This window comes from Hevea brasiliensis, chromosome 10 (genome assembly GCF_030052815.1).
Source record: "Hevea brasiliensis isolate MT/VB/25A 57/8 chromosome 10, ASM3005281v1, whole genome shotgun sequence".
Taxonomy (NCBI): domain Eukaryota; kingdom Viridiplantae; phylum Streptophyta; class Magnoliopsida; order Malpighiales; family Euphorbiaceae; genus Hevea; species Hevea brasiliensis.
Window position 1 is genome coordinate 86,350,479 of NC_079502.1, and position 25,661 is coordinate 86,376,139.

At 30.8% G+C, this 25,661-nt stretch overlaps 1 protein-coding gene across 4 annotated transcripts; it reads left to right on the forward strand.

Moving 5' to 3' along the window:
- The first annotated feature begins 2,536 nt into the window (after nucleotides 1-2,536).
- On the forward strand, nucleotides 2,537-11,409 carry LOC110668028 (protein DOWNSTREAM OF FLC). Of its 4 annotated transcripts, none has more exons than XM_058154296.1 (4): nucleotides 2,733-2,872; nucleotides 2,950-3,059; nucleotides 10,531-10,945; nucleotides 11,027-11,409. In XM_058154296.1, the coding sequence occupies exons 3-4, from the start codon at nucleotides 10,786-10,788 to the stop codon at nucleotides 11,350-11,352; spliced, it is 486 nt and encodes a 161-aa protein (XP_058010279.1). In that variant the 5' UTR covers nucleotides 2,733-2,872; nucleotides 2,950-3,059; nucleotides 10,531-10,785; the 3' UTR covers nucleotides 11,353-11,409. The 4 variants fall into 4 exon arrangements, with proteins under 4 accessions (XP_058010278.1, XP_058010279.1, XP_058010280.1 ...); XM_058154297.1 differs by having other exon boundaries at nucleotides 2,954-3,059; XM_058154295.1 differs by lacking the exon at nucleotides 10,531-10,945 and having other exon boundaries at nucleotides 2,537-2,872; nucleotides 2,986-3,059.
- Nucleotides 11,410-25,661: the final 14,252 nt, after the last annotated feature.

Here is a 25,661-nt window from a genome sequence, read left to right on the forward strand (position 1 = left end):
AAAAAAAAAAAAAAAAAAATAAATAATATAGTATAGTGTGTGTGCCGTGTGACATGTGACTTACTCGGTATCATTTGTACACGGGTAAGGGGTGTCACAGATAATACAAATAAGCATGAACACTTGAAAATTTTGAATTCTAAGTTGAAAAATTATTTATGTAAGGAAAAAGACATTTTTATGCATGATGTGAATAGCATATATGGATTGCCCAATTGCTATAGGAAATTTGTGGAAGAAAAGGTTGAAAAACAGGATGAATTTGTGTGGGGGAAAGAACAAGAATATACATATGATATGTTTAAAAGGATATCTTCTTGTTCTATGCTATTGTTGAGTGAGCTTGATAAATTCTTTGAGCTTGAATGTGATGCTTTTAGAATTGGATATCATTTCCTTATTGATTGTGTTGTTATCTTTAATATCTGTAACCCTCTCCTTTATTGTCATGAAGGTGTAAATTTGAGGACGAATTTCTTTGAAGAAGAAGGGTATGATGTGATCATAAGAGCACCAAGTTTCAACGAATTTGTTCAAGGATTCATTCAAGCACATATTGGTAAGAGACATGAGATTGACAAACTTGGCATGCTCAAGGAGCTCAAATGGGTCATCTTTGTTCAAGTGTGCAAGGTCAGAATTCACAAGTTTGGTATGCTTAAAGAGTTCAAATGGCTCATATTAGTCCAAGTGTGCATGGATGGAGTTGGTGGCATTCAATGCTAATAATTTCTTTAACAAATGGTAATAAAGAGCCAAGATATTTTCATTTTCTAAAGGGGCCATAATACCTCACACCTAGCCATAAGATTCTCACCTTCAGTCATGAGTTAGAGCTAAGAACATCTTTATTTGCAAAAGGAGCAGAATATCTCACACCCAACCATAAGAAGCTCGCATTTAGCCATGGGAAGAGGTCTAGAAGGCACATGGCCAGCCATGGGATTCATCTTGGGCTCTTGGCTTCTTATGAGATGCATTTAGAAGTGTTTTGGAGGCCATGAGTCACATGGCCAACCATGGGATTCATCTTAGGGCACATAACTTCTTGTAAGATGCATTTAGGAGTGTTTTGGAGGCCATGAGGCACATGGCCAGCCATGGGAAGTCCCTTGGATGCATGGTTAGCCGTGAAACACACTAAAGAAGCACATGAGGTGTATGGGAGGGTGTGGGATGAGTGTTGGATACACACATGGCCATGATAAGTGTTTAGGCACACCACAAGCCATGGGAGGCTCACCATAGGCCATAAGACTTATTGTTTGCTTATTTTTTAGTGTTATTATGTGTGTGACTTCTAATGTTCCTAAGATTTTAGGTTATTTTAACTTTGTATTTGGAGACACATAAATAGATCATTTTACAGTTGTAAACATAACTTTGAGATATTGATCAATTGATTATTGAGAGAGTTTTCTACCCCATGGTTCTTCATTGAGCTTCTCTTCTTGACAAGTGTAATTATCTTGCAAGAATTAATACCTTGATATTTATGGTTCTCTACCATAGGTTGGTATGGGGTCTTGAATCCTTTGGTTTTCCTATTTTAACTATTCACTTAGTTCTCTACCACGTGGTTAGTTTTAGGTTAAGTAATTTCAAGTAGAAGAATTTGATTATGAGGGTTCTAGGGAATTAATTCAAATATTTTAGGGGTTCCTTAGCAAGTCTATTGGGGTTCTCATCAATCCTTCTGTAAAGAGGTGGAGCAAATGTTTGCAAGATACCAGTGGGGTGGTACGGATTCATCTAGGAAAATTTATTGGAGAGATTAGCAATACCTTTCAGAGGCTAAGAAAAAAGGTGGTTTAAGGCCTAGATCCTTGCATGAATTTAATGTGGCCATGTTGTTTAAACATGTATGGAGAATGATTACTAATCCTGCTTCACTTGCCGCATTAGTGCTACATACTAGATATTTCCCACATAGTTCAATTTTAAAAGCTCCTTTAGGTCAATATCCGAGCTTCATATGGTGTAGAATTATTTATGCTCGAGATGAATTGGCTATAGGCATCAAATGGAGAATTGGAGATGGGGAAAAAGTGCAATATTTGGAAGAACAGATGGCTCAAGGGTCATGTAGAAGGACAAGTATGGTCTTCGGCTAATCGTCTACCTTTTGAGGCAAGGGTATAAGAATTCACTATAAGAATCTACTAGAATTGAAATGGAATTTTAAAACGGATAATATCCATTTCTATTTATAAATGGATTTCAAATGGAATAGATGTATGACAAAGTCAAAGAATTCAAAAACGGAATGAAACGAATTAGGAACAGAATTTAGGAACGTAAACATATCCGTTTGTAAATAACGCAGGTATACATGGCGCAAATGATTGAAACCGTTTTGAAATGGAATTACAACTGACTTTAGAAATGGAAATTGATTCCATTTGTAATAATTAGAAATGAAAATGTATTCCTTTTTAAATTGCCAATTATGTAAATAATTAATAAAATATATTTTTTCATTTTAGAAACAGACATGTGTTCCATTCCTATATATTGAAATGAAAAGTGTTTCCATTTCTAATGCTATTAGAAAGTTGGGCAATTTGAAATGGAGTTGTGGTCCATTTCTATATTTTGAAATGGAATTGCTTATCCATTTCAATATTTTCTATCTGTCTTGTTTAGAAACAGACTTAAGTGTCCGTTTCAATTCTATTTCAATTTTGCGATATCTTCACCTTCTTCCCCCTTCTATTTTCAAAATCCCTAAACTCACAAGCTCTGCTCTCCCTCTCTCCTGCTACAAATTCAATCTACCTCTCTCACACTCTCTCTGTCTCTCAATTCCTTTCTTTTTCACTGTGTTCCTTCCCTCTTCGGCTAGGTTTGTCGATTTTGGACACTTTGGCAAGTAAGTTTTGCATTTCCTAATCTCTACCTTATCATAGTTTTTTGCTAACTTTCACACTTGAATTCACTGTTTCAAAGATAGTCTCACATTAACAAGCTGGGAGGTGGTGTCAGTGAGAAGTGGTTTGACAACATAATCCTTTTTAGTGAGAAGTCTGCTACGTTCACTACCCTAAAGACTGTGTCAGGTGCATTCTCTATTCAATTTGTGTGTTCTAAATTTGTATATTATATGTTTGACTTGGTTTGTGCTTTTACTTGAGTTAAAAGGGAAGGGAAATTAAAGTTGGTGTTGCTGAGAATTGAGTTGTAGTTTGCAACTTTTAATTAGAAATTGAAAATTCAAAATATGAGTAGAAGAATTTTAAAAATTGTAGCTAAAAGATTATGAATATTATTATTAGCAATTGATGATGAGGAAGAAATAAGAAGATTATTATTATTAGGATCAAGAAGTGGGTTTTGGTAATTAAGTGTTGCAGCCAAGAAGCTGCTACTGCCTAAATTAATATGAGATCCTTTTTGAATAAGTTCAAGGAAATTGAGCTTAGCTTTTATGCCTTTGAACTTAAAAGTTGCTACATAAAAGACTATAAATTAATCCTCATCATTATTGCTATATAATCTATACCAAAACACAAGATATATAATAGTAATAAAAACACTATAAATTCCATAAATGACTAAAGATCATCCTATAATATTATAGCAACACCAAGTTTCCTCTGCCATTCAATGGTGCACTCTGTTCACCTACCATTAAATGGTTCAATCAATCCTCCAACATCTTTCAGTTTTGACTTTTCAGCTCTTAACAACTTTTAGTTTTGGATTATTGTTTTGGCCTTTTTGCTTCTCTTTCTTTTGCTTCATTTTTTACTGTTACTCTTATCTTGCACATTATTTTCTCAAATTTAATTTATTTTCCAAATTTCCATGTAGCATGCCGATCTTGGGGTGTCAATTTGCTTTGTGACCTGTAAAATATCAAAGCAGGCCTTTTCCATTTCTATCGGTAGAAATTTAAGAAGGATTGATTTAGTGTAAAGCATAATGGATGTTGTCATTTAATTTTCTACGAGTGTGAGAAATATATTTCTATATGCTGCACAACATAAGTTGCAGTTTTGGAGTGCAGAAACATGGCCACATCACTTCCCTAGCCTACGAAAGCACGACTTTATAACACAATTAGCAACCTTGTTTAATTAATGAACTATAGGAGAGTGGATTATGCAAGCAATCCATGCAAATAGCAAGGTCCCCACTAAGAAACTGGCATGGAGTTATTATAGCAATCAAACCTTCTTCTCATTTCACTAATCCATAATGTCACTAGATGAATCAAAGAAAAAGACTTTTTCTAAGACTAGCTAGGCATTTAAGGGGAAAGATAGTCTGTACTATAGTCTGCACTATGCTTTTCTCAAAAGCATTATGGCTTCCAGTAGGTCTAAGTCCCTTTCATATGACTTTCATGCTCATATTATATAGAAGAAATGGGCAGCATTTCTTAAGGAAATGATTATAAACTTCATTGCCCACTCATTTTCTATATATTGGCGATCTTCACATACATAACCCCATTTTCAAAAATCATTTCTTTCTTCTTTGTAGAAGAATATATGTAAATATAAATAGACCTATAGCTAGGCAGGCAAACCTCTCTATGGCATGCTTAGATTTGTGTTAAGTGGCTTATTTAAACTTTTAATGTATCTTACGTTATTTTTTTAGTTATATTTTTATCATTAATAAAATTAATATGTATATATTAAATAAAATTTATTAGTTTTAGTATTAATATGACTTTTTATTTTCCTATTATAACATGTAAATAACAATGAAGTAAAAGTTTAATGTATTTTATTTATATTTTTTAATATAACATGTTATCAAACGCAACGTATGTCGGTAGCTGATGACGGCTTGAGCAGTGGAGAGGACCACTTTTCAATTTTTAACTATTCTTCAAATTTCATTTTCTTTTTGGTTCCAATGAGGTCGAATGAGGTCAATGCCGTGGTGAGGTTTCTCCGCTTTGTTTAAGCATAATTGATTCTTAATTGGAAATGGGAAATAATTAGATTAATTAGATTATGTTTTTTCAATATTTGTTAACTTTATGTGGTGTGTGTGTGTGTCTATATATATATTACACGTGTTTTTTTATTAATTTATAAATATTTAATTTTTTATTAACAATTATATGAATTTATCTTGTCTAAACTAAGTTCACCTTGAACTCAAGATACAAGATATATGGCGAGACCTATCTATTAACATATAATCTATTAACAAGAGATTGAACATCAAGAAGAAAGAATAGGGGAAGAATAGAGAAGAAAAGAAGGTATTTATTCCTTGTAGGTTTTTTATTGTTGATGCAAGTTAAAGTCAGTGTTTTTGTCCCTTTGATTTTGTGAAATATAAAAAAATAAAAATTTATAACTAATGTATAAATATAAATGTCATTTTCAATTTAAAAATATAACATATGTGTGGACTCAAAATGTGTGCAACCCACTTATTGAATATGTGGGTCCCACCATACATGATATAAAAAATTTTTCATTTTTCATATCGTAAGTATTACAATTATTTTTTAATTGCAGTTTGTAATTAAATTATTATTCTTAATTAATCTTAATATTTTGATTTTAAAAAGAAAATTAATTTCTTTGGCAATCAAAGCTTATTTATTGTAGACCTGGAATTTAGCTTGAAAACTATTTGAAATATTCAACTCAATTTTAATCAAATCAATCTCTTGAGTTTGAATAATTCAAGTAATTTGATGAGTTAAGTTCGAGTATTAGAGGGGTTTTCTTGACCAGCTGAGAGTCTTTACACTAATAGTCTTCACTTTTATAGTGTTAAGCTCAACTAAAGAATTCTCTACCTGCCTAGGTAGCTTGATCAATCACATAGCTTCGATTCGAGTTTGTTTCCATCTATGGAGAGTATCAACACCTATCCTTACTTGAACGGAAAACTAAAAAAGCTCACCCAACCTTTTTGCCTTTTTTAGCCTTAATAGATATGGAAACACAAGGTTCGGGTCTCAAAAGGATTAGATAGTGGGTGGAAAGTTAGGGTTTTCGCTACTATTCAAAAAGGAAATGTTTGCCTTCTTTATAAGATTGAAAGAGTTGCTACTAACTGTTAATACTCAAACTTTACTCATACAATTCTTAGTTCTTAATGTTGCCTTAACTGTTCTGGTTATTAAATTTGAAATTGATACTAACTGAATTTGCTTCATTTGTAGTCTTGCTCTCTATCTCTTTGTCACTCCTTGTCCCACATCCTTTTACATTTTGATATTTCCATATCATTGACAGTAAATAAGTGCAAACTTTATCCTTTTTCATTTTTAAGCTTTAATTATATGATTGGTGTGCATGACATATTAATGAGTTAAAGTTTCCCATGGCATTGACATTGCATTTTAACAATTATTATTGTTTCTTCATTTAAATTGATTATTTGGAAATTGATTTAGGTTGTTCATAAAGTTGTCCAACAAATATGATTTTCTTGTGTAATCTACCTATTCCTTGTGTAACATTTCATATTTTGCCAGAATTTTTGTGTATATCCAGTCATTATTGTCTGCTGAACATAGAAACCTATTCATTTCCCTACTCACATGTCATGTGAGACGGAATTGAATTGTCTTAGTTGGACAGTTTGGAATTGCATCCTCCACTGAAAAAAAAAATGGATAGATAAAATTGTTTAATTATATATCTGTATAAATTCCATAGTATCTGCCTTTGTTCTCTAGGTGCATATGTCTTTTAGTGCATTTGAAGAACCTAGGGGAGATGTTAATAGAATTTTTACAAATATATGATCAACAATTTTTTCTTCTGTTTTATGTGGAGATAGTGCAATTTTGAATGGGTTAGGGCTGCAACCTTTCAATATTGTTTATGACATTTAATTGGTGTAGGAAAGAAATTCATAGTTATGAAATGCATAAACTCTAATATGGTGCATTATTAACACAGCTATTGAGAGAATGAGTTTGGACAAAAATTGGATGTATGCGAGGCTAAAGGATGGGTTTTTGAATCCAAATTTCTTGCAAGTGATTAATGAATTTATGGAATTTGATAAGAGGCATCCAAAATGTATGGATGGAGATAAAATGAAGTGTCCCTATAATATATACAAGTGTCAGAATTATAGTTTTAAAGATGATAATATGATTAGATATCATCTGATGAAGTATGGATTTGTACCATATTATGAGAAATGGTATTTACATGGAGAAAGTAGTCATCCTTCTTATGAGAATGAAATAAGGGAATATGTGCATGAAGAGAACTCACAAGTTGAGGTGACATCTTCATGCAATGCTTACAAGCAAATGTGTATGGATGTGGCAGATCCTAATTTTTTTCAGAATGATACGGAGGAACCGCTAAATCCAACAGCGCAAAAATTGTATGATAAGTTAACATCTGTTAATCAAGAGTTGTGGATGGGATGTGAGAACTATTCACAGTTAATAGCCATTACATGGATGCTTAACATTAAGGCAGAACATCATTTATTGGAGAGGTGTTTTGATGACATATGCCAATTTATCAAGTAGATTTTACCAATTGATAATGTAATGATGGACAACTTCTATAAAACAAAGAAGTTTGTCCAAGCCTTAAGACTACTAGTGGAGAAGATTCATTGTTGTCTTAATGGATGTATGTTATGCTGGGGAGAAAATAGTAACTTAAGTAACTGCAAAGTGTGTGAACGTCCTAGGTACAAGTGATGGAAAGGAGGATTTTCTAACTATAAAATGACTGTCCCATATAAGAAGATGTATTACTTTCCTCTCACCCTAAGGTTGCAAAGATTATATGCCTTTAATGCAATAGAAAAGGAATTGAGATGGCATGCATGACACAAAAGACAGGTTCATACGTTAGTGTTCTGACTCATATGTGTGGAAGCATTTCAACAATTCCCACCCTTCTTTCTCTATTGAAAGTCATAATGTAAGACTAGGACTGTGCACTGATGGGTTTCAACCATTTGGCTAGTCAGGTCAACAATATTCATCTTGGCCAGTTATTGTAACGACATATAATTTGCCACCATGGTTTTGTATGAAGGAAGAGTACATGTTTCTTACTATAATCATTCCTAGACCTAAGAATCCAAAGGATAAGTTAGATGTATACCACTGATTGCAGAATTGAAAACCTTGTGGGATTTTAGAATTGAGACATACGATGCATCAATAAAGCATAACTTTCTAATGCATGCTGCACCAATATGGAATATAAGTGATTGTCTAGCATATTCAATGTTGTCTGGATGGAGAAAAATTGGGAGGACTGCATGTCCGTATTGTAGGGAAGATTCGGATGCATTCATGTTGATAAGAGATGGTAAGCAATCTTGGTTCAACAATCACCATAGGTTTTTACCTTCTGACCATCCATTTTGAAGGAACAAAAATGCATTTAGAATGAATAGAATGGTTACAAAAATAGCTCCCACTATTCTATCAGGCATTGAAATTTTGAAACAAATTAATGATTTGGGGTTAAAGAGGGTTACAAATCCCGGTGCTAATGAGACAAACAATCGTATTGTGAGGAGTTATGGATGGAGAAAAAGAAGCATTTTTTAAGATTTACCTTATTTGGAGTACTAATATGCTTCATCATAACCTTGATGTAATGCACATCGAGAAAAATCTGTTTGAAAATATATTCAACACTATGATGAATGTTGAAGGAATGAATGTTGAAGGAAAGACTAAGGACAATACAAAAGCAAGGGAAGATTTGAAAGAGTTTTATAGACGGCTTGAGTTGGAAAAGAATAAAACGACAGGGAAATATCCTAAAGCATGTTATACACTTGACGAAAACTCAAAATCAATGCTATGCGAATGGCTACAAACTTTAAAATTCCCAGATGGATATGTGTCAAACATGGGGAGATGCATCGAAATGCGAAAACTTAAGCTATTTAGGATGAAAAGACATGACTGTCATGTTTTCATGCAAAGATGACTCCCCATAGTATTCAGAGAACTGCTACCAGTACATGATTGGCAACCATTAACAGAGTTAAGCAATTTCTTCTGGGACCTAACTTCGACAAAAATTAGAGAAGATGATATGTTGAGGTTTAATGAAGAGATTCCTTTAATCATATGTAAGTCAAAGCATATATTTCCCCTAAGCTTTTTTGACTCAATGGAACATCTAAAAGTGCATTTGGCTTATGAAGCATGGATGGCAGGTCTAGTATAATATTCATGGATGTATCCACTTGAGAGGTAACTCTTACAAATTGTTATTTTGTACCCTAAATGTGTAATAAATGCATTTTACAAGCAAATATACATTTAATCTTTGGTAGGTACCTTAGAAAATTAAAGAATAATGTGAAAAATAAAGCCAAAATTGAAGGTTCCGTATGCAATGCTTACCTAGTTGAAGAAGCATCTTTGTTTTGTACTCGCTATTTAGAACAACAATATTGCAATATCAATCTCACAACTCTATTTAACCATTTTCAGTAACGGAAGCAGCATTTAGACAAATGCAAAGTGTGTTGCATTTAAATTTAGGGGTCAATAATCAGCATAACATTTAAATGTCTTTTTATATGTTTCACCCATAATTTGAATCTTTTTAAAATTATTTTTATTAATTAAATGAAATTTAAAAAATATAAGTCACTAATTTTTTATTTTAATTGGACAAAAAACTTTAAGATCGTAGAATATTATTAAATTTTTTATATTGGCTTATAATAATTTAAACAAATCAAACTTAAAAAAATTAGTAGCTTATTAATTCATAAATTTTTATTTTCAAATTTTAATCCTTTAAATGGTATAAAATTTTAATTATTCAATTATTGTTCAATGAGATTAATTATTTTCCTTGTATTTTATTAATATGTTCTGTTTTTTATTATGATTGAAAAGTTTTGTGTTTTATAGGTATTTTTTTCATATTTAAAAATTATATTTATGAATTAATTATTTAAAAATGACCTCACTAAAAATAGTTTCTGATTCAATAATATCTCTAAGAGTGATCGCAGTCGCAGACATATAACTTAAGGAGAAATTTTATAATGATATGATTATATCATGTAAATTTGATACACAGAATAATAAATTAATAATAAAATGACAATCGAGTAATTATGGGTTTACAAAATTCAGTTATGGTTAGTTTTAAAACAGTTTTATTTTTTTAAATTATTGCTGCTATTTTAACGTATATGTCACTATGAGATTGTAACTGGGTTGTCATCTACATGTGGCCGTCCTCCATGGAATCGCCCTTTAATTATATAATATCTCTAACTCAAGTGATGCAATTGCGATGCACAAGCCTCAATGTTAGTCTGATTCATGTCCACAAAACAAGCTCGTTAATAGACTCGGACATTGAGCGAGCTTGCTGATGTATGCAACGTTATTGTCCTTGGGATCCATTACATGCATTAAAGTCTTCTTATTTAAGTCAACACATGCAGCTTTTAATTTTTTTTTCCTCGGATCTTGCTTGTTTAAAACCAGCTTTACATAATGTTTCTCATCCATCAAGTCAGCTATCTTGATTCTTGCACATGCCCATGCACGTCAAATTGTAAATATTTTTCCAATTTCAGAGCTCCAGCATTCACGAAAATCATATCATGGGGAAAAAAATTGATGGGCTATTGTTGAATAACAAAGAATCTCAGCGTAAAAAAAGGTAGAAGCTAGTGGAAGCAAGCAACCGACACCAATTACTTGACAGTATATGCCGCAATAGGTGTTATATTGTCAAATCTTGCAGCATGTGACACTTTCCTCCCTCAGCTACTATACTCTATTTAATAGAACCTGCACTGTGCTTCTTTTCTCACTCTGATCAAGTGATCATGGCTAGGTGGGTGGTGTTGTTATTTGCCCTCTCAGTCTATGTACTGCCTGGGCTGGTTAGTGCACGCATAGTTGGGAGGCCTTTCTATATCCATGGCCGCGTCTACTGTGACACTTGCCGCTGTGGCTTTGAAACCAACAAAACAAATTACATTCCTGGTGCTAATTCTCTACATATATATAGGCATTAGCTTTAGTTAATTTATATTAGCCATTTCTTACTTATTGGTGCCCTTGCAGGTGCGAGAGTCAGAATCGAGTGCGAAGATAGGACAACTTCGCAGCTTAGATACAGTGTGGAGGGAGTCACAGATTCGACTGGAACATACAAAATAAAGGTAGAGGATGACCATCAAGACCAGCTCTGCTATGCTACTTTAGTTAGCAGTCCTCTGGCTAGTTGTAAGACGGCAGACCGTGGACGCAGTCGGGCCGAAGTCATACTAACTCGTAATAATGGTGCGATTTCTGATCTGCATTTCGCAAATTCCTTGGGATATTTGAGAGATGAACCACTTTCTGGCTGTGCTGAATTGGTCAGGCAACTTCTGGAATCTGATGAATAGAATACACATAATTTCTTGTTAGTTTTGCTAAATCCCATTCTAGTCCTGTTTCTGTTTTTCTATTTCTTAAATGTCATGTCATGTCATGTCATGGTTCTTAATTCTCATAAATATGCGTCTCTTAGCTCAGGAGACTCCCAGTGTTGTTCACTGCTAGCGAATTATTGCTTCTACCTTGCAGATATAAATTTGATCCTATATCTTATCGCTTTCACTTTAAAATAGAAGCATTTAATAAAAATGAAGATGTGAATCCCACATCTGCGGGAGAATATTGAAATTTATATAGTGTTTATAATAAATATATAAATTTAAATATAAATATTTAATTTAATAAATTTAATCTTATATATAAAATCGAGTTTATAATAATCGTACCCAATAATTAGTGAAAATTATTGAGTTAATTTAAGTTGGATTATTAAGAAAATAAAAAATATTGTACTCATATTTTTAAATATTTATATAGATTTTTTTTAAATATTATAAAAATATGCAAAAGTGAATATGAGTTATACTTTCTTTGTTTTTATTATTTTATTACTTAAAATAGCAAATTTTGTTTTAGCAAATAAAAAATAACATGCCTTATTTTTCTACTTAAGATAGTAATTGCCAATTTAAAATGGAATATAAAATTTATTAAACTAATCTAATTGTTTCTAAACGTATATATTATTTTTTTTAATTATGATGTCAGAAATAAATTAATTCTTAAGTAATAATAATTACACAAAGGGAAAAAAAGATCTAATGACTCACAATTTTGATGCATTTGTTAATTAATAATTTTGTTGTGGCATGTAAAAGTTTTTTAAGAGATTATATCAACCTATGATTTTATTTTTTTATTAATTTCACTAATTTTAAATAAGACCAAGAAATCTTTTTTTTATTATTATTATATATACGAATTATAATGGAAATGTGATTATTCTATTTCATGAGAAGGGCTTAGTGTGAGAGACTTACAAGTTATTTCTTTTTTGAAAGAAGATCATAAATAAATAAATGGCCAACTAGACAAAAACATTCAAAGATAAATCAATTATATCTAATTCTTGTAATTTTGTATATTATAGCTCAATGTTAATTAATTGTCGCAATTGTAAATAAAGGTGATAAATTTCATTTGGAAAAATTAACTATAAATTATAATATAATACAAAAAATTTTATTTTATTAATAAAGTAGTTTATCAATTTAAATCTTATATTTAAATATGTTTTATTTATTACATAAAATATATTTATATTTATTTTTAATTAAAATTTTATACTTAAAAATTTATTTTATTGATTAAAATATAATTAATATGAAAACATTATATTAGTTATATAATGAAAAAAAATTCCTTTCAACATCTAACGTAATTCAAATTTGAAATTTTAATATAGCATTTTATTTGAAGATGCTCCAATGTATTATAAATTTGAAATTTTAATATAGCATTTTAACTGTTAATCATGGCTCTAAAATGTAGTCAAATAAGAGAGAATATCTGATATAATAATTCCTAGTTTACTTTCAAACTGTCATAACATTAAGGATAAATTACTATTTAATCCTTAAATATTATCATTATTTGTAATTTTATCTCTCTCTCTCTCTTCCCTTTTTGTCTCTCATTTCTCTCTCCCTCCTTTCTCTGCCATGTTTCGCTCTCTCTCCTCTCAACTCTAATAACATTAACTGTTAATTAATTTTTAGTCCCCAAGCTTTCTTTTTCTTTTTTTTGTTAAGTCTTCTCCCTCTACATTGTGTTGCCATCTCACCCCCTCGATCAATAGTCACAACCAACATTCAAATATTCTAATTTTCTAACTAATAATAAAATTTTCTATTCGATTTTTATGTCTAAAATTAGATGAAATGATGTAATAATGGTTAAATTAGCTAAATAATTTATGGATGGAACAATTCCTAGGAACGTTTTAATCTATTTTTCAAAATAGAGCGAAACTTTTAATAATGATAAAATCTAGAGATAAAATAAGGGTATTTAAACTTTTCATCCATGACTAATAATTAAATGGGCTAAAAATAGACAGATGGATCATTTTGTAGATGGAACCAAATCTTAGGAGGTTTTATTGTATTTTCCAAAATAGAGGGGTGAAAATATTAATAATGATAATACCTAAGGACTAAAAAGTCAATTAACCTAAATCTAATACTCAAATGCCTAATTTATAACGTTAAAATTTTAAAAGTTTTAAAACATTTAAAAACTTCACATTCTTTAACAAATCCTCACTCTAAACAAAAAGGAAAAACTATCAAATAAGCCAATTTTTAATTATTGAGTCTTATTAACGCGGTTCAAATTTTTAATAAATTATTTTATTGTTAATAATGAAATATTATTTTTTGATAATTAAATATTAAAAAATTATTTATTATTTTTAATTAAAATAAAAATTAAAAAATAAATAAAAATTCATGAACTCAAAGAACGGCACGCTGCAAACCCAGCAAGACTCAACAATTTAAACTTCAAGAAAATAAAAAAACTCTTAACCCATCAATTCTAAGATTAGAACTCAACACCAATAAAATCAAACACATCTCCAGATCTCTTGCCTAAAACAAAACAACAAACCCCCTTCAAATCCTCTCATCCAACCTTCATCTTCAAATAAAACACCTTAGAATCCTTTGGAGAAGCAAGGGATTCAACCTTGTGTCTAGAAAATTCAAGATCCCGTTGCAGATCGAGGATTGCGCATCGAGCTCCTATGACATTCTTGAAAGCAACAGAAAGGAGATTCCGCGATAAAGAAATTACTAAAAATTAAAAAATTAGCTACTAAAATTATCAATTATTTTATTTATAAGGATTTTAGTTGATAATTCCATTTATCAATTAAAAATTGACTAAACACAAATAGTATATTAGTAAATAAATTTTACCCGCTATCCACTTTTAGTCGGTAAAATGACCAACTAAATTAACTACTAAAACATTAGCCGATAAGATTACCGACTAAATAATTAATGGGTAATTCATGTGCAGATAGTAGGAAACGTGAGAATTAACTATTATTTATTAATTATTATTGAGAATTAACTATTATTTATTAATTATTATTTAGTTAATAAGTACCGACTAAACTAATATAGTCAGTAATTATCAACTAAATAAATAGTAACATTTTACATTAATTTTTATTTAAAATAATATAATTTTAAAATATGATAATAAAAAAATATCTACTATTTTATTTAGGCGGTATTGTTTAATTATTAAAAAAAATAAATTACCTACTAAATAAATATTAGGTAATTGTTTATATTACTTTTTATTTTAAATAATATAATTTTAAGATAAAACAATGGAAAACAATATTACCATTTTATTTGGTCGGTAGTTTTTATTTATAATTTCTTTTTATGTTTTTAAGATTTTAGATTATTTTATTATTAATTTGGAAGTTAAAATTCATAAAAATACTAATGATACCCATATAATAATAATAATAATAATAATAATAATAATAATAATAATAATAATAATAATAATAATAATAATAATAGAAGAAGAAGAATCAAATCCAATAATAATGCTAATTAGTGCATACATATAATAAGTTAAATATAAAATCCATATTAGTAAGTAGAACGTACTAGATTCTAAAAATTACAAACAAAACACAAAACCATCTATTCTTTCTAGTTGAAGGTGAAGCTGGAGATGGAGGAAGAAGAAGAAGAAGAAGAAGAAGAAGAATAAAATCCAGTAATAATACTAATTAGTGCATACATATAATAAGTTAAATATAAAATCCATATTTGTAAGTAGAACATACTAGATTCTAAAAGTTACAAACAAAACACAAAACCATCAATCCTTTCTAGTTGAAGGTGAAGCTGGAGATGGAGGCATTGGCAGGCCTCTAACTAATCTCATTATCTCCTCCGTCATAGATTGTCTCATGTGTTCAATACGTGACTCCATTTGGTCCCACATTTGCAACTTCATTTGATCCATAAGATTTGTCATAACTTGCCTCTCTTCATCAAGCTTCTTCTCTAGCTCTTCAACTCGTTGTTGTAAAACAGCAGCTGAGGATCACATGATGAAGACAGCCTACTAAAAGATGTTGCAGCTGAAGGGTAAAAGGCAGATGATTCAGATCAAAACCATATACCTTTCATCTCTTATCGTCGCCCCTAAGAACATCTAAATAAAGTTGGTTCTCATCGATATTGTCAAGTGCTGTTTGTGTGAGCTCTTCCCTCCTAGCCACTATAGCTTCCTATTTGTAATAAAAAAATAAATTAGTTTTATATCATGACATAATCCAATAAAAAATAATTAAGATGAAAAAAATAAAAATTTGTCGTACATGTGTCTGCCTAAATTTTTCATCCACAAAATTCTCCTTGTCATGATTTTGAGCGTGAGTGTGGATAAACAACTCAGTTGCAGATGGCTTTCAACCCAGTTCTTTCATCTGAACAAAAGAGAAAAAGTTATCACAAACAATTATTGTATGTATATAAAATAAATTCTTTAAATTTATTACAAAATCAAAAAATTAAAATAGACAGAGTTTCTCCTATATTTTTTACATTTTCCCCTATCAAAATTCAATAAAAATCCCATAATTCAATCACACAACAACCCATAATATATTCCATGACAATTCCATCAACAATCATATGTGCTTATTGCATCATAGTTAATGGTATATATATATATAATAATGAATTTCTGACTTTTGTCTATAAAATTACTCACTAATTTATTAGGCCATTCAACATATGTTATGAATCTGCCTGTGTGAGTGGATGGCCCAGGAGCATTTGCCATGCCACAGTGACTTCTAGAATACTGCTCTAACCAGCAAATGAACTTGGGGTCATTCCAATGTTGCTCAAATCATCTCCATGCTTCTTCAAAAATGTACAAGGGCCTTTTCCTGGAATTCTTCATATCTATGATCATGTCCTTATAACGTTCGATTGCCTTCTTTCTTCATGCATATTTTATCCCTGTTTCCATGGAGGAATCCCAAAAATAATGTTTTTTGCAATAAAAAATGCATATTTTTAGTGATTAATATAGATCAAAATATGTAAAAATACAAAATAATTAAAAAGACATTTCTTTGAATTCCCAGTGAAGTTGAAGGGAATTGAAATTTTTATTATTACATATTATATTATTTAAAAATTGACAATGAAATGAGTTAGATAAATTGATACTTAATTACATAAGATTTGAACTAATATGCAAATATTTTTTCTAGTACTTCGTCAACTTCCACATCAATAATATTATGCAACATCTATGGCAACTTAGTGAGGAACAAAATACAAATAAAATTCAATTCAGTAGTCCTTAGAAGGAAAGGAAAATTCATAATGATTTAAGGGGATTTAACTTCAATTTTGGGTATTCAATAAATTTACTTGACATATGTGTCAATTTCAAGGTAATTTAATAAGACATATTTCGGCAACCTTATATTCATTATCAGCAAATACACTCATTTTTGCTCTGCCATATGGTCGACTAGGATGCTTGAATATTGATAAATTTCCTTCGACATTAACATCATCCACACCATCATCATTATGGGGTACTTATCGATCCCACGTGATTAAATGAGGTTCAAAATAATGCACATAAAAATTGAATGCTTCTTTAACTAAGTATGCTTTACATATTGAACCTTCTACCTTTGCTTTGTTTTTTATATTTTACTTCAGATGGCATAGAAATCTAAAAATTAAAAACACAATAGGCTATGAATTTAGAGAGTTTATGATGCATTTCACAACTTTGAAAGAAAATAATGACTATTTATTACCTCTCAAAAGGATACATCCATCGGTATTATACTAGACCCCATAATTTTTGCTTCATATGGCAAATAGATGGGAAGATGTTCCTTTGAATCAAAGAAAATAGAAGGAAATCTATGCTCTAATTTACAAATAATAACCAGAATTTCTACTTTCAGATGCTCCTTCAACCTTAATATTTGTAGAAGTAAGATGTTTGAAAAATAACCTCAACTCAATCAATGCTTACCAAACTGTATTTGGAAAGAGCTCACAGAATGCAATGGGTAATAACCTTTGCATAAATATATGACAATCATAGCTCTTCATGCCAAAAAGCTTGTATTTGTGCATATCAACACAGCTTCCCATGTTGGACGCATACCTGTCTGGAAACTTAAGGTTTTTCACCCATTCACATAAAACATGTTTCTGCTATTTATCAAGAGCATAGCAAGCCTTGGGATATTTGCCCGATTGTACATTTCTTTCCAATTCCTTTCTATGACATAAACGTGCCATATCTTCCTTAGCTTTTGCATTATCCTTTATTTTTGCTTCTATATTCATTACTATGTTGAAAGTATTCTCAAAGACTTTTTGCCTCTATGTGTGTGACATCTAAGTTATGTTGAATAAAATTAGAAGATCAATATGGTAAATCACAAAAAACACTCTTTTTTCACCAACTAGTGTTTCTAGCTATGATAGAATTAACCGTTTCACCACCAATGTCTGTTACTCTCCGTAGCCCAAATCCTGTATGTCACACCTTACCCCTCTGTAAGGCATAACATGATCCCGTAGAATACCTAATGAACTACCGAACTTCACTTACCGATAACTCATTAAGTACCCTACAAGAGATTTTAAACAATTTTCTTACTTTTGACAAGTGGTGAGCATTTTCTAATAGGTTTTTAAAACATTTAGTTAAAATTAAAACTAGTTAATATTTTTGGCCCATTTTATTTTTACGCAAATTTTATAAAAATTTTGATAGAGTTCCCTCTATATTTTGAGAAACCAGTTCTTCAAATACCTGTAAAAAGCACTTCTAAAATTTTTTCTCAACAACTGCTTCAATTTCACAATCAAACTGAATCAATTTCACAATCATCTCAATAAATTTCTCAAGTTCAAAATTCAATAATCATCAGCATACTAGCAATACATTTCATTTAAATTAAATAAAACAGTTGTACTCATATTTCATTAGAGACAAAACAATTTATATACATTCTTACAAAATTTACATCAAAAGAAATACAACTAAACTTTATTACAAACGTCATACAAATTTTTGTACAAGCTGCTCAAGACCCATTTACATGTCCATACATTTATATGCAATACATACATCAAAAGAAATATTTACAGTCAGGGTATAAATTATACCCGATAACTTCTAGCAGGTAACTCCCCTGTCCTCAGCAGCTCAATCTGCTGCTCCTCTAGTCTCTATATCTGCGACAGCATACAAAGCTATCGCTGAGTGGTGAACTCAGTGGTGCATAAACTAATAATTTAAAACTTAATACAATTTATGCTTGAAAATTCATAACAAATAGAATTTTAAAATTTCTAAATTCTTCAAAATCCATGACCTTCAGAAATCAACATTTTCATTCATGCAAATTATTCATTCGAATAACATTTTGATCAAATAGTAACTATTTATTTACATTTCTTTTAAATTCCGAGACAACGAAAAATTTTTGAATCATTGACAAATTATTTATTTCAATCACAAATTATCAAATCATGCATAATTTAAAGGGCGTTGCCAACAATACACACAGTCGAACCCATGACCCAAAATTCACATAGATGCCGTGTTGTACACCACGGCATTTCACATTCTCCCCCCAATAACCGAGGCTAAAAGGGAGAAACAAAGACTAGCTAGTATATATGAGTACTCATTCACATCATTCCCCAACTGGCAAGCCAGAGAGGAATAAACTCGCCCCATCAAGTGGAGGAGTTATCTCACTAGACAAGCTAATGAGAATTTACAACATATTTTGTCATGTCAACTGTGGTTTCAAATCATATTCAAAACAATTTCTATTTACAAAGCATTTACAAACCAACATATTTAATCATCATAAATTCATGCTCAAGGTTGGCAACACATTAAACTTAAAATTTACAATCCTCAAAATAATGCAATAAATCCTTAAATGCATAAGAAAATTTATATTCAAATTATACAATTTCATTCAATAAGTTAAAATTCTGAACACAACAAAAATCATAAATAATACAATAAATTTATTTCAAATCAATTTGGAATTTAAAAATAACAAAAGAGTTAGTTGTGCACAAACCTCACACGAGTCGTCCCTTAGCCTCGACTTGATTCCTCGGGTTCCTTCCTGATATTCTTTTCAACTGAAACACACAATTTTGCAATGTTTCAGTACTAGAACTTAACATAAATCCAAAATAAATTTAGCTTCACAATTACTTAGCTCCAACGTGCTAAATTCGACGTTCTTTAAATTTTGTGTTTCGGGTTACTATTCACTGCACTATTCAAGTCAAATAGTTGACTTTCTAAAGCTTAATAGGTATGGGAACTCCAACTTCACCCACATACCACATTTTGGTCATTAAACTTATTGGTTTTGGTCATTTTCTCAAAGCTTAGGTCATTTTGGCAAAATTGCCAATTTTCTGTTTTGGTGTTCCGAAGTTGCACTGTTCCATTGGTCGATCTACTGTTGGAATTTGACAAAACTTCCTTCATAGAAAATGTTCCTTATTGTCTTAAGTGTATTCTCATTTTTGGATCACCTCAATCGGAGTTTTGTAGCTCAAGTTATGGCCAAAATACAATTACTGTTCACGTGCACTATTCATACTGGTATTCTGGTTCTGGCAGATTTTTTATCCAACTTTGTTTAGTAATTTGATCAAGTTAAGTTCATAATTTGGTCTAACTTTCTTCATATGAAATGTTCTAATATGTCTTAGGTTTCCATCGGTTTAAGAATCGCCTAAATCCAAGTTTTCTAGAAAGAGTTATAGCCATTGGAACTTTACTATTCAATGGCAATTCTGCAGAGTTGCAGCTTCAATAACTCAAATTTGCTCAATAATTTGACTAGGTTAATGGCATAATTTGGGGTGATGTTCTTCATGAAAGTTTTAGATCTATATCTTATCTAATTGCTGATAAAATTTCAGGTCAATTTGACCTGTCTAGCTCGAATTATGACTAAATGAACAGTTACTGTTTATTTGGTCAGTTTGGTGCAGTGGCAGCCTGCTCTCATTTCACTTTGGTCAATTGTTTCACTAAGTTTTGGTCAGTTTTTGGGCATGGTTCCTTAATGAAAATTGTGCCATTTTATGTCTATTTTCATCTTCAATTGGTGGCATATCAATTGGATTTGTAAAATTTGAGTTTTGGTCCTTCAAAGTGGGTTTGGTCATGTTGCATTTACCTCCGAATTTAACTTAATTTCCTATCATTCCCACACAACTTATTTGGTCATAATTGACCATTATTTCACTTCACAATAGGTCAAACATGCCATTTATGCATTTCTCCAAATTTTGCCTCAAAACCCTAAGTCCAAAACCCTAATCTCACTACTTTGTTACCATTAACAATTTCAAAGTTCTAAACTATTATCATTTAACTAATTAAGGTTTTTACACTCATTCAAACCCTTAAATTCATGCAATTCATACTCCCTTCAACCAGGCCAAAATTTCAGCAATGGTCCTTTCCCATATTTGTTTCATTTAATCAAGTTCTAGGCTCATTTCAAACACTAATTATGCATTTAAATAAAAAAAAAATAAGGAGTTAACATACTAACCTTAACTTAAAGCTTCAAACCCTATCTTTAACTCTTCTTTCTTCTTGTAATTCTTCTTCTCAAGTTGTAATAACAAGCTTTAGTGAAGTTTTTAGGGAAGTTATGTTGATTGGGTGAAGCAAATTAAGCTTAAAAGTTTAAGCTTAAAGAAAGAGCTTTCATGGAGGGTTTTTGGGAAGGAAGTGGGGCGGCAATTGGGAAGGAAGAAGAAAGGATTTTTGTTTTTTTTTTTTTTCTTTTCTTTTCTTTATTTATTTAGGCTTATGGAAGACCACAAAAAGTCTAATTAAATAATTCAACTAATTAATTTCTTTATGACATCATTCATGATGTCATCACCTTTGACTTTTCCATCTTCTTCATTTCTTTTTTTTTTTATTAGTTCTTTAATTTAATTCTCAATCCCGAAGTTTTCTTTTCTCTGATTTTATTTGACAGTTAGGTCAGGAGTCAGCTCTTGGGGTCAATTGACCAAATTGCCCCTCGCCGGTTCATCCCGGTTTGCAAATAATTCCATATTTCTTTCGGTTCCCTGACCTAATTATTTGACTGACTTAACAGTTCTTTTTCGTGATTTTCTCTTTTCTACTGTGTCCATAAGGGTCCTAAGGACCGCAACGTCACTTTTTACGGTTCGAAATTTGAGTTTAAAATGACTTCGCAGTCGTTCCCGAAGAGGTCGCCCATCACTGTGACTCTCGGCTCGTTTAACTTCTTATGTTCTGTTTTTCTTATTTATACTTAACTAATTGAGCATTACTAATTATTTGTGTTTATGGCTTCTCTAATTGACTTAAGTGTGGTTCCAATTCCCTTAATTGTCCGGATCGACACCGGTCACCGGAACAGTGAAATCTACCAGGCTATGCAAACAGGGTGTTACACTGTATATGTAAAAAAATGTCTTCACTACTTAGAATTAGAGGACATTCACACATGCATACTTTTTCTTTAAGGAAATTGATCCTGTTCTGTCTAAATTGATGGTTATCTAGAAGAAACTTATGATGATTGTCAAACCAATTAATTTTTCCTCCGTGACTTAGTGAAAATGCATACAAATGATCCATACAATAGGGACACGCTAATCTCCTTATGGTGCTCCACCCGGAGAACATTGAATAAGTAGGGAAATCAGTAATTGTCTATATTAGCGTAGCTCTCATTTGGTAATTTTGCTTGTTAGATAAATCATATGTTTGCACCTCCACTTCCCATAACTGAATTAGTTTAGCAATTAATGATTGCAAATAGACATCTAACTATTGCTTGGGATTTTTCGATCGAGGTATTATTATCGATAAAAATAAATAAAGCTCCTTCATACAGGTACTAGGAGGCACATTATATGGTGTAATTATTATCGGTCAATAAGAGTACTATTGTCCTGACTGTCCAAATGATTGAAATCCATCAGTATACAATCCCAACCTCACATTCTGACTTTCAGTTGCAAAAATTACATGGGTGCACTTAAAGTGCTTCCATGCTTCAAAATTAGATGGGAGACACATGACATCATCTTCCTTCTTATGCTTATCATGCCAATGGGCAGCTGTTGCCTCTGAAGCATCGAGTCTCTGAAGCCTTGGTCTTAGAGGAAAATAATATATCCTCTTACAAGCTACATATGCCTTCTTTGACCCACTCCGAGGCTTGTGTCTTGCTTGACCACAAAATTTGCATTTTGTTAAGCTACTATCTTCCCATAACAAATCATGTAATCAAGCTTGCAGCAGTCAATTTTCTCAACAGGTAGACCCAACCCTAGTACAAGTTTCTTTATTTTGTAGAAACTGTCAACAAATTATCATTCAATAATACTTCTCTAACGAAATTCACAATTGCATCGTAGCATTCCTCAGACAAGTGATGCTCCTATTTTATATTCAATATTTGAGATACGACTGATAATTGCAAATGCCTTTCACAACCAATCCACAATTCTTCTTTAGCTTCATTTAGCATATCATAAAATTTCTTTGTTTCTGAATTAAGCGGTTCTTCCATATTCTCAAATTCAATATTTGAAGAAGAAGCATCTAAAGCCATATTTGAAAATGGGAACCGATAAAATTAAACACTATATTACAGTGTGGATTATTGTCACCATGGATAAGTTATGCACTTGGAACTATCACCTCAATGACAAACGTTGAAGAAATCAATAATTCACCATGTGCAATCCATTCATGGTAATTTGGTCTAAATCCCCACCTCATAAGATGTAATTTGACATCATCCACGAGTAGGTACTTTTGATTTATGCACTTTTTACATGGACATTTGATTTTACTCCCATTCATAAATTCTGGCTAACTACAAGCTAATTTGATAAATGCTTCCAACTCTTTTAGAAACTGTGGGTTCAGTAGTCCATCTTGCAGCTTCTTAGCATACATCCAACTCCTTGTGACATCCATGTTTTATAAAAATTTCAAGGTGTTCAGAAAAACTTAAGGGTTCATAAATTCCTTATATCTACAATTTTTGCATTGAAAAGGTACAGACCTATCCCATTCAGAAGTTACCTCACTCTACCAAATAAAACGAATATTGTTTATCCATATATTTGTCAAAATTTTAGCAGTATCTCCTCAAATATGCACCCAGAGAACACAGAGAGACACCATATAGAATATAGACAAATAAATGGAGAAACATTGCAATTCATCTTGTTTACTAGTGGAGAATGTAAATTTAAACTGTCCACAAGGACGATTCATTGCCCTCTTACGTCAAATGTGAGTAGGACAAAGAACGAGTTTCTATGTTTAACAGTTAACGTAACATTTTATTGTTATGCAATTTTTTAATTAACAATGCTTTTTGGTAAGCAAGATATTGAATTTGCTAGTTAGGAAAAATACGCAACATACCAAAACTAAAAAATTAAACTAAAAAGCAACCAAGATGGATAAGAAGAAGAATAAGAGGCAAAACGTCAAGACCCTAGTTAATCGATTAATAATTTCTATTTAACAAACTTTGAAATTTTATAATAATTGAGTTGATGTCTCAACCAATCAAAAAGCTTAATAAAAAAAGTAATTATATAGGGATTATCATATTTTCTAATTATAATTATTATTATCTTTTAAATTAAGTATTTAATTTTATTTTTTATTTAATTTTTTAATTTTTTTTTTTAAGTATCTTTATTATTACCATTGTTACCTCAAATTTCATGACTAAATGATTAATGGATTTTCCAAACTTGTCTATCAAGATTAGATCATTTGGGAAAATCAAATTAATGAAATGGGAAAATTAAATTCTGTTTTGTAGGGAAAAAGAAATTAATGTAATAATTAAACGATAAAAACTCCCAATAAACAATTAATGGGAAAACCATAGTTACAAATATTGGAAATCTACTTGAAATCTTATTAAGGGTCAAATTTCGAATCTCATTTGCAAATTGTACTCGTGGAAATTAATATGATGAAAATGGTTGCAATAATATATTTTTCTTGATTATCAAGGACATGAAGCAAAAATTCAAGAACCTTGCCACTAATTTATTTTTTTAATGGTTTGATGTGGTTAACTTTAAAAAATTAATATTGTTTTAAAATAAATTAAATAATAGAAGAAGTTATAATTTTATAAATAAAAAAATAGAGTGAAAGTAAAATATTAAAAATTCGAAATAAGCATAAAATGCATTCCTTATATATTGGTAATTAGTTGAATGTGCATATACTCCTAGTGGGAGGAAAAAGAAAGTCCAAATAGAAAAGGTAGTTGCAGTTAAAAGAATAACTAGTTTCATAGCATGTCAAAATTCAGAAATATCATATATATATATATATATATATATATATATATAGGATAAATTTCAATAACTGTCCCTGAATAACACTACAGTCCTTTAACTTTAAAATATAATACAAAACCTTCTAAACTTTCAAATTTTGCACAGTAAAATCCCTCTGACTTTCAATTATTGATTTTTCAGTTAAAAATTAATGTGAATAGCTTCTGCATGGCGCTTAGTCAATATTTCTCTCTCATCTCTTATGTAAAGTGTAAAATTATTCTCTTTACGTATGAAAAATTATTCTATCTATAGAGAGAAGAAGAATTTAATTTACATATAGCTTGAGAGAGAAAAGAGAAATACTGGCTAAGCTCCATGCTGGAATTGTCCAGGTCAACCTCTAACTGAAAAATTGATAATTGGAAGTTAAAGATATTTTACTGTGCAAAATTTGAAAGTTGATAGGGTTTTATGTTACATTTTTAAGTTGAGGGACTGTAATATTACAACTAGATAAGTTCAGGGACTGTTGTCAAAATTTATCCTATATATATATAGAGAGAGAGAGAGTTGTGTTGGACCAAATGGCTTTGCAACATTTTTTTTTTTTTTGCTTCTGCCAAAAAAGGGAGTTGATTTATGGCCATGTTGAAAGGATAGCCATAGTTATTCAATGTTTTTAAGGATTAATGCTCAATTTGGCAACTCTATATGTTATTAGCTAAGATTAGTTTAAGGAATAAAAATGAAAATTAAGAATCAATGCTCACTTTGCAACATTTTTTTTCTGCCAAAGAAGATGGGAGTGTCTTTTTTCCAACAAGATGGGAGTTGATTTATGGAACTGATTCCCATATTCAAAGGATAGCCACAGTCATAATTCAATGTTTTTAAGAATCAATGCTCAATTTGGCAAC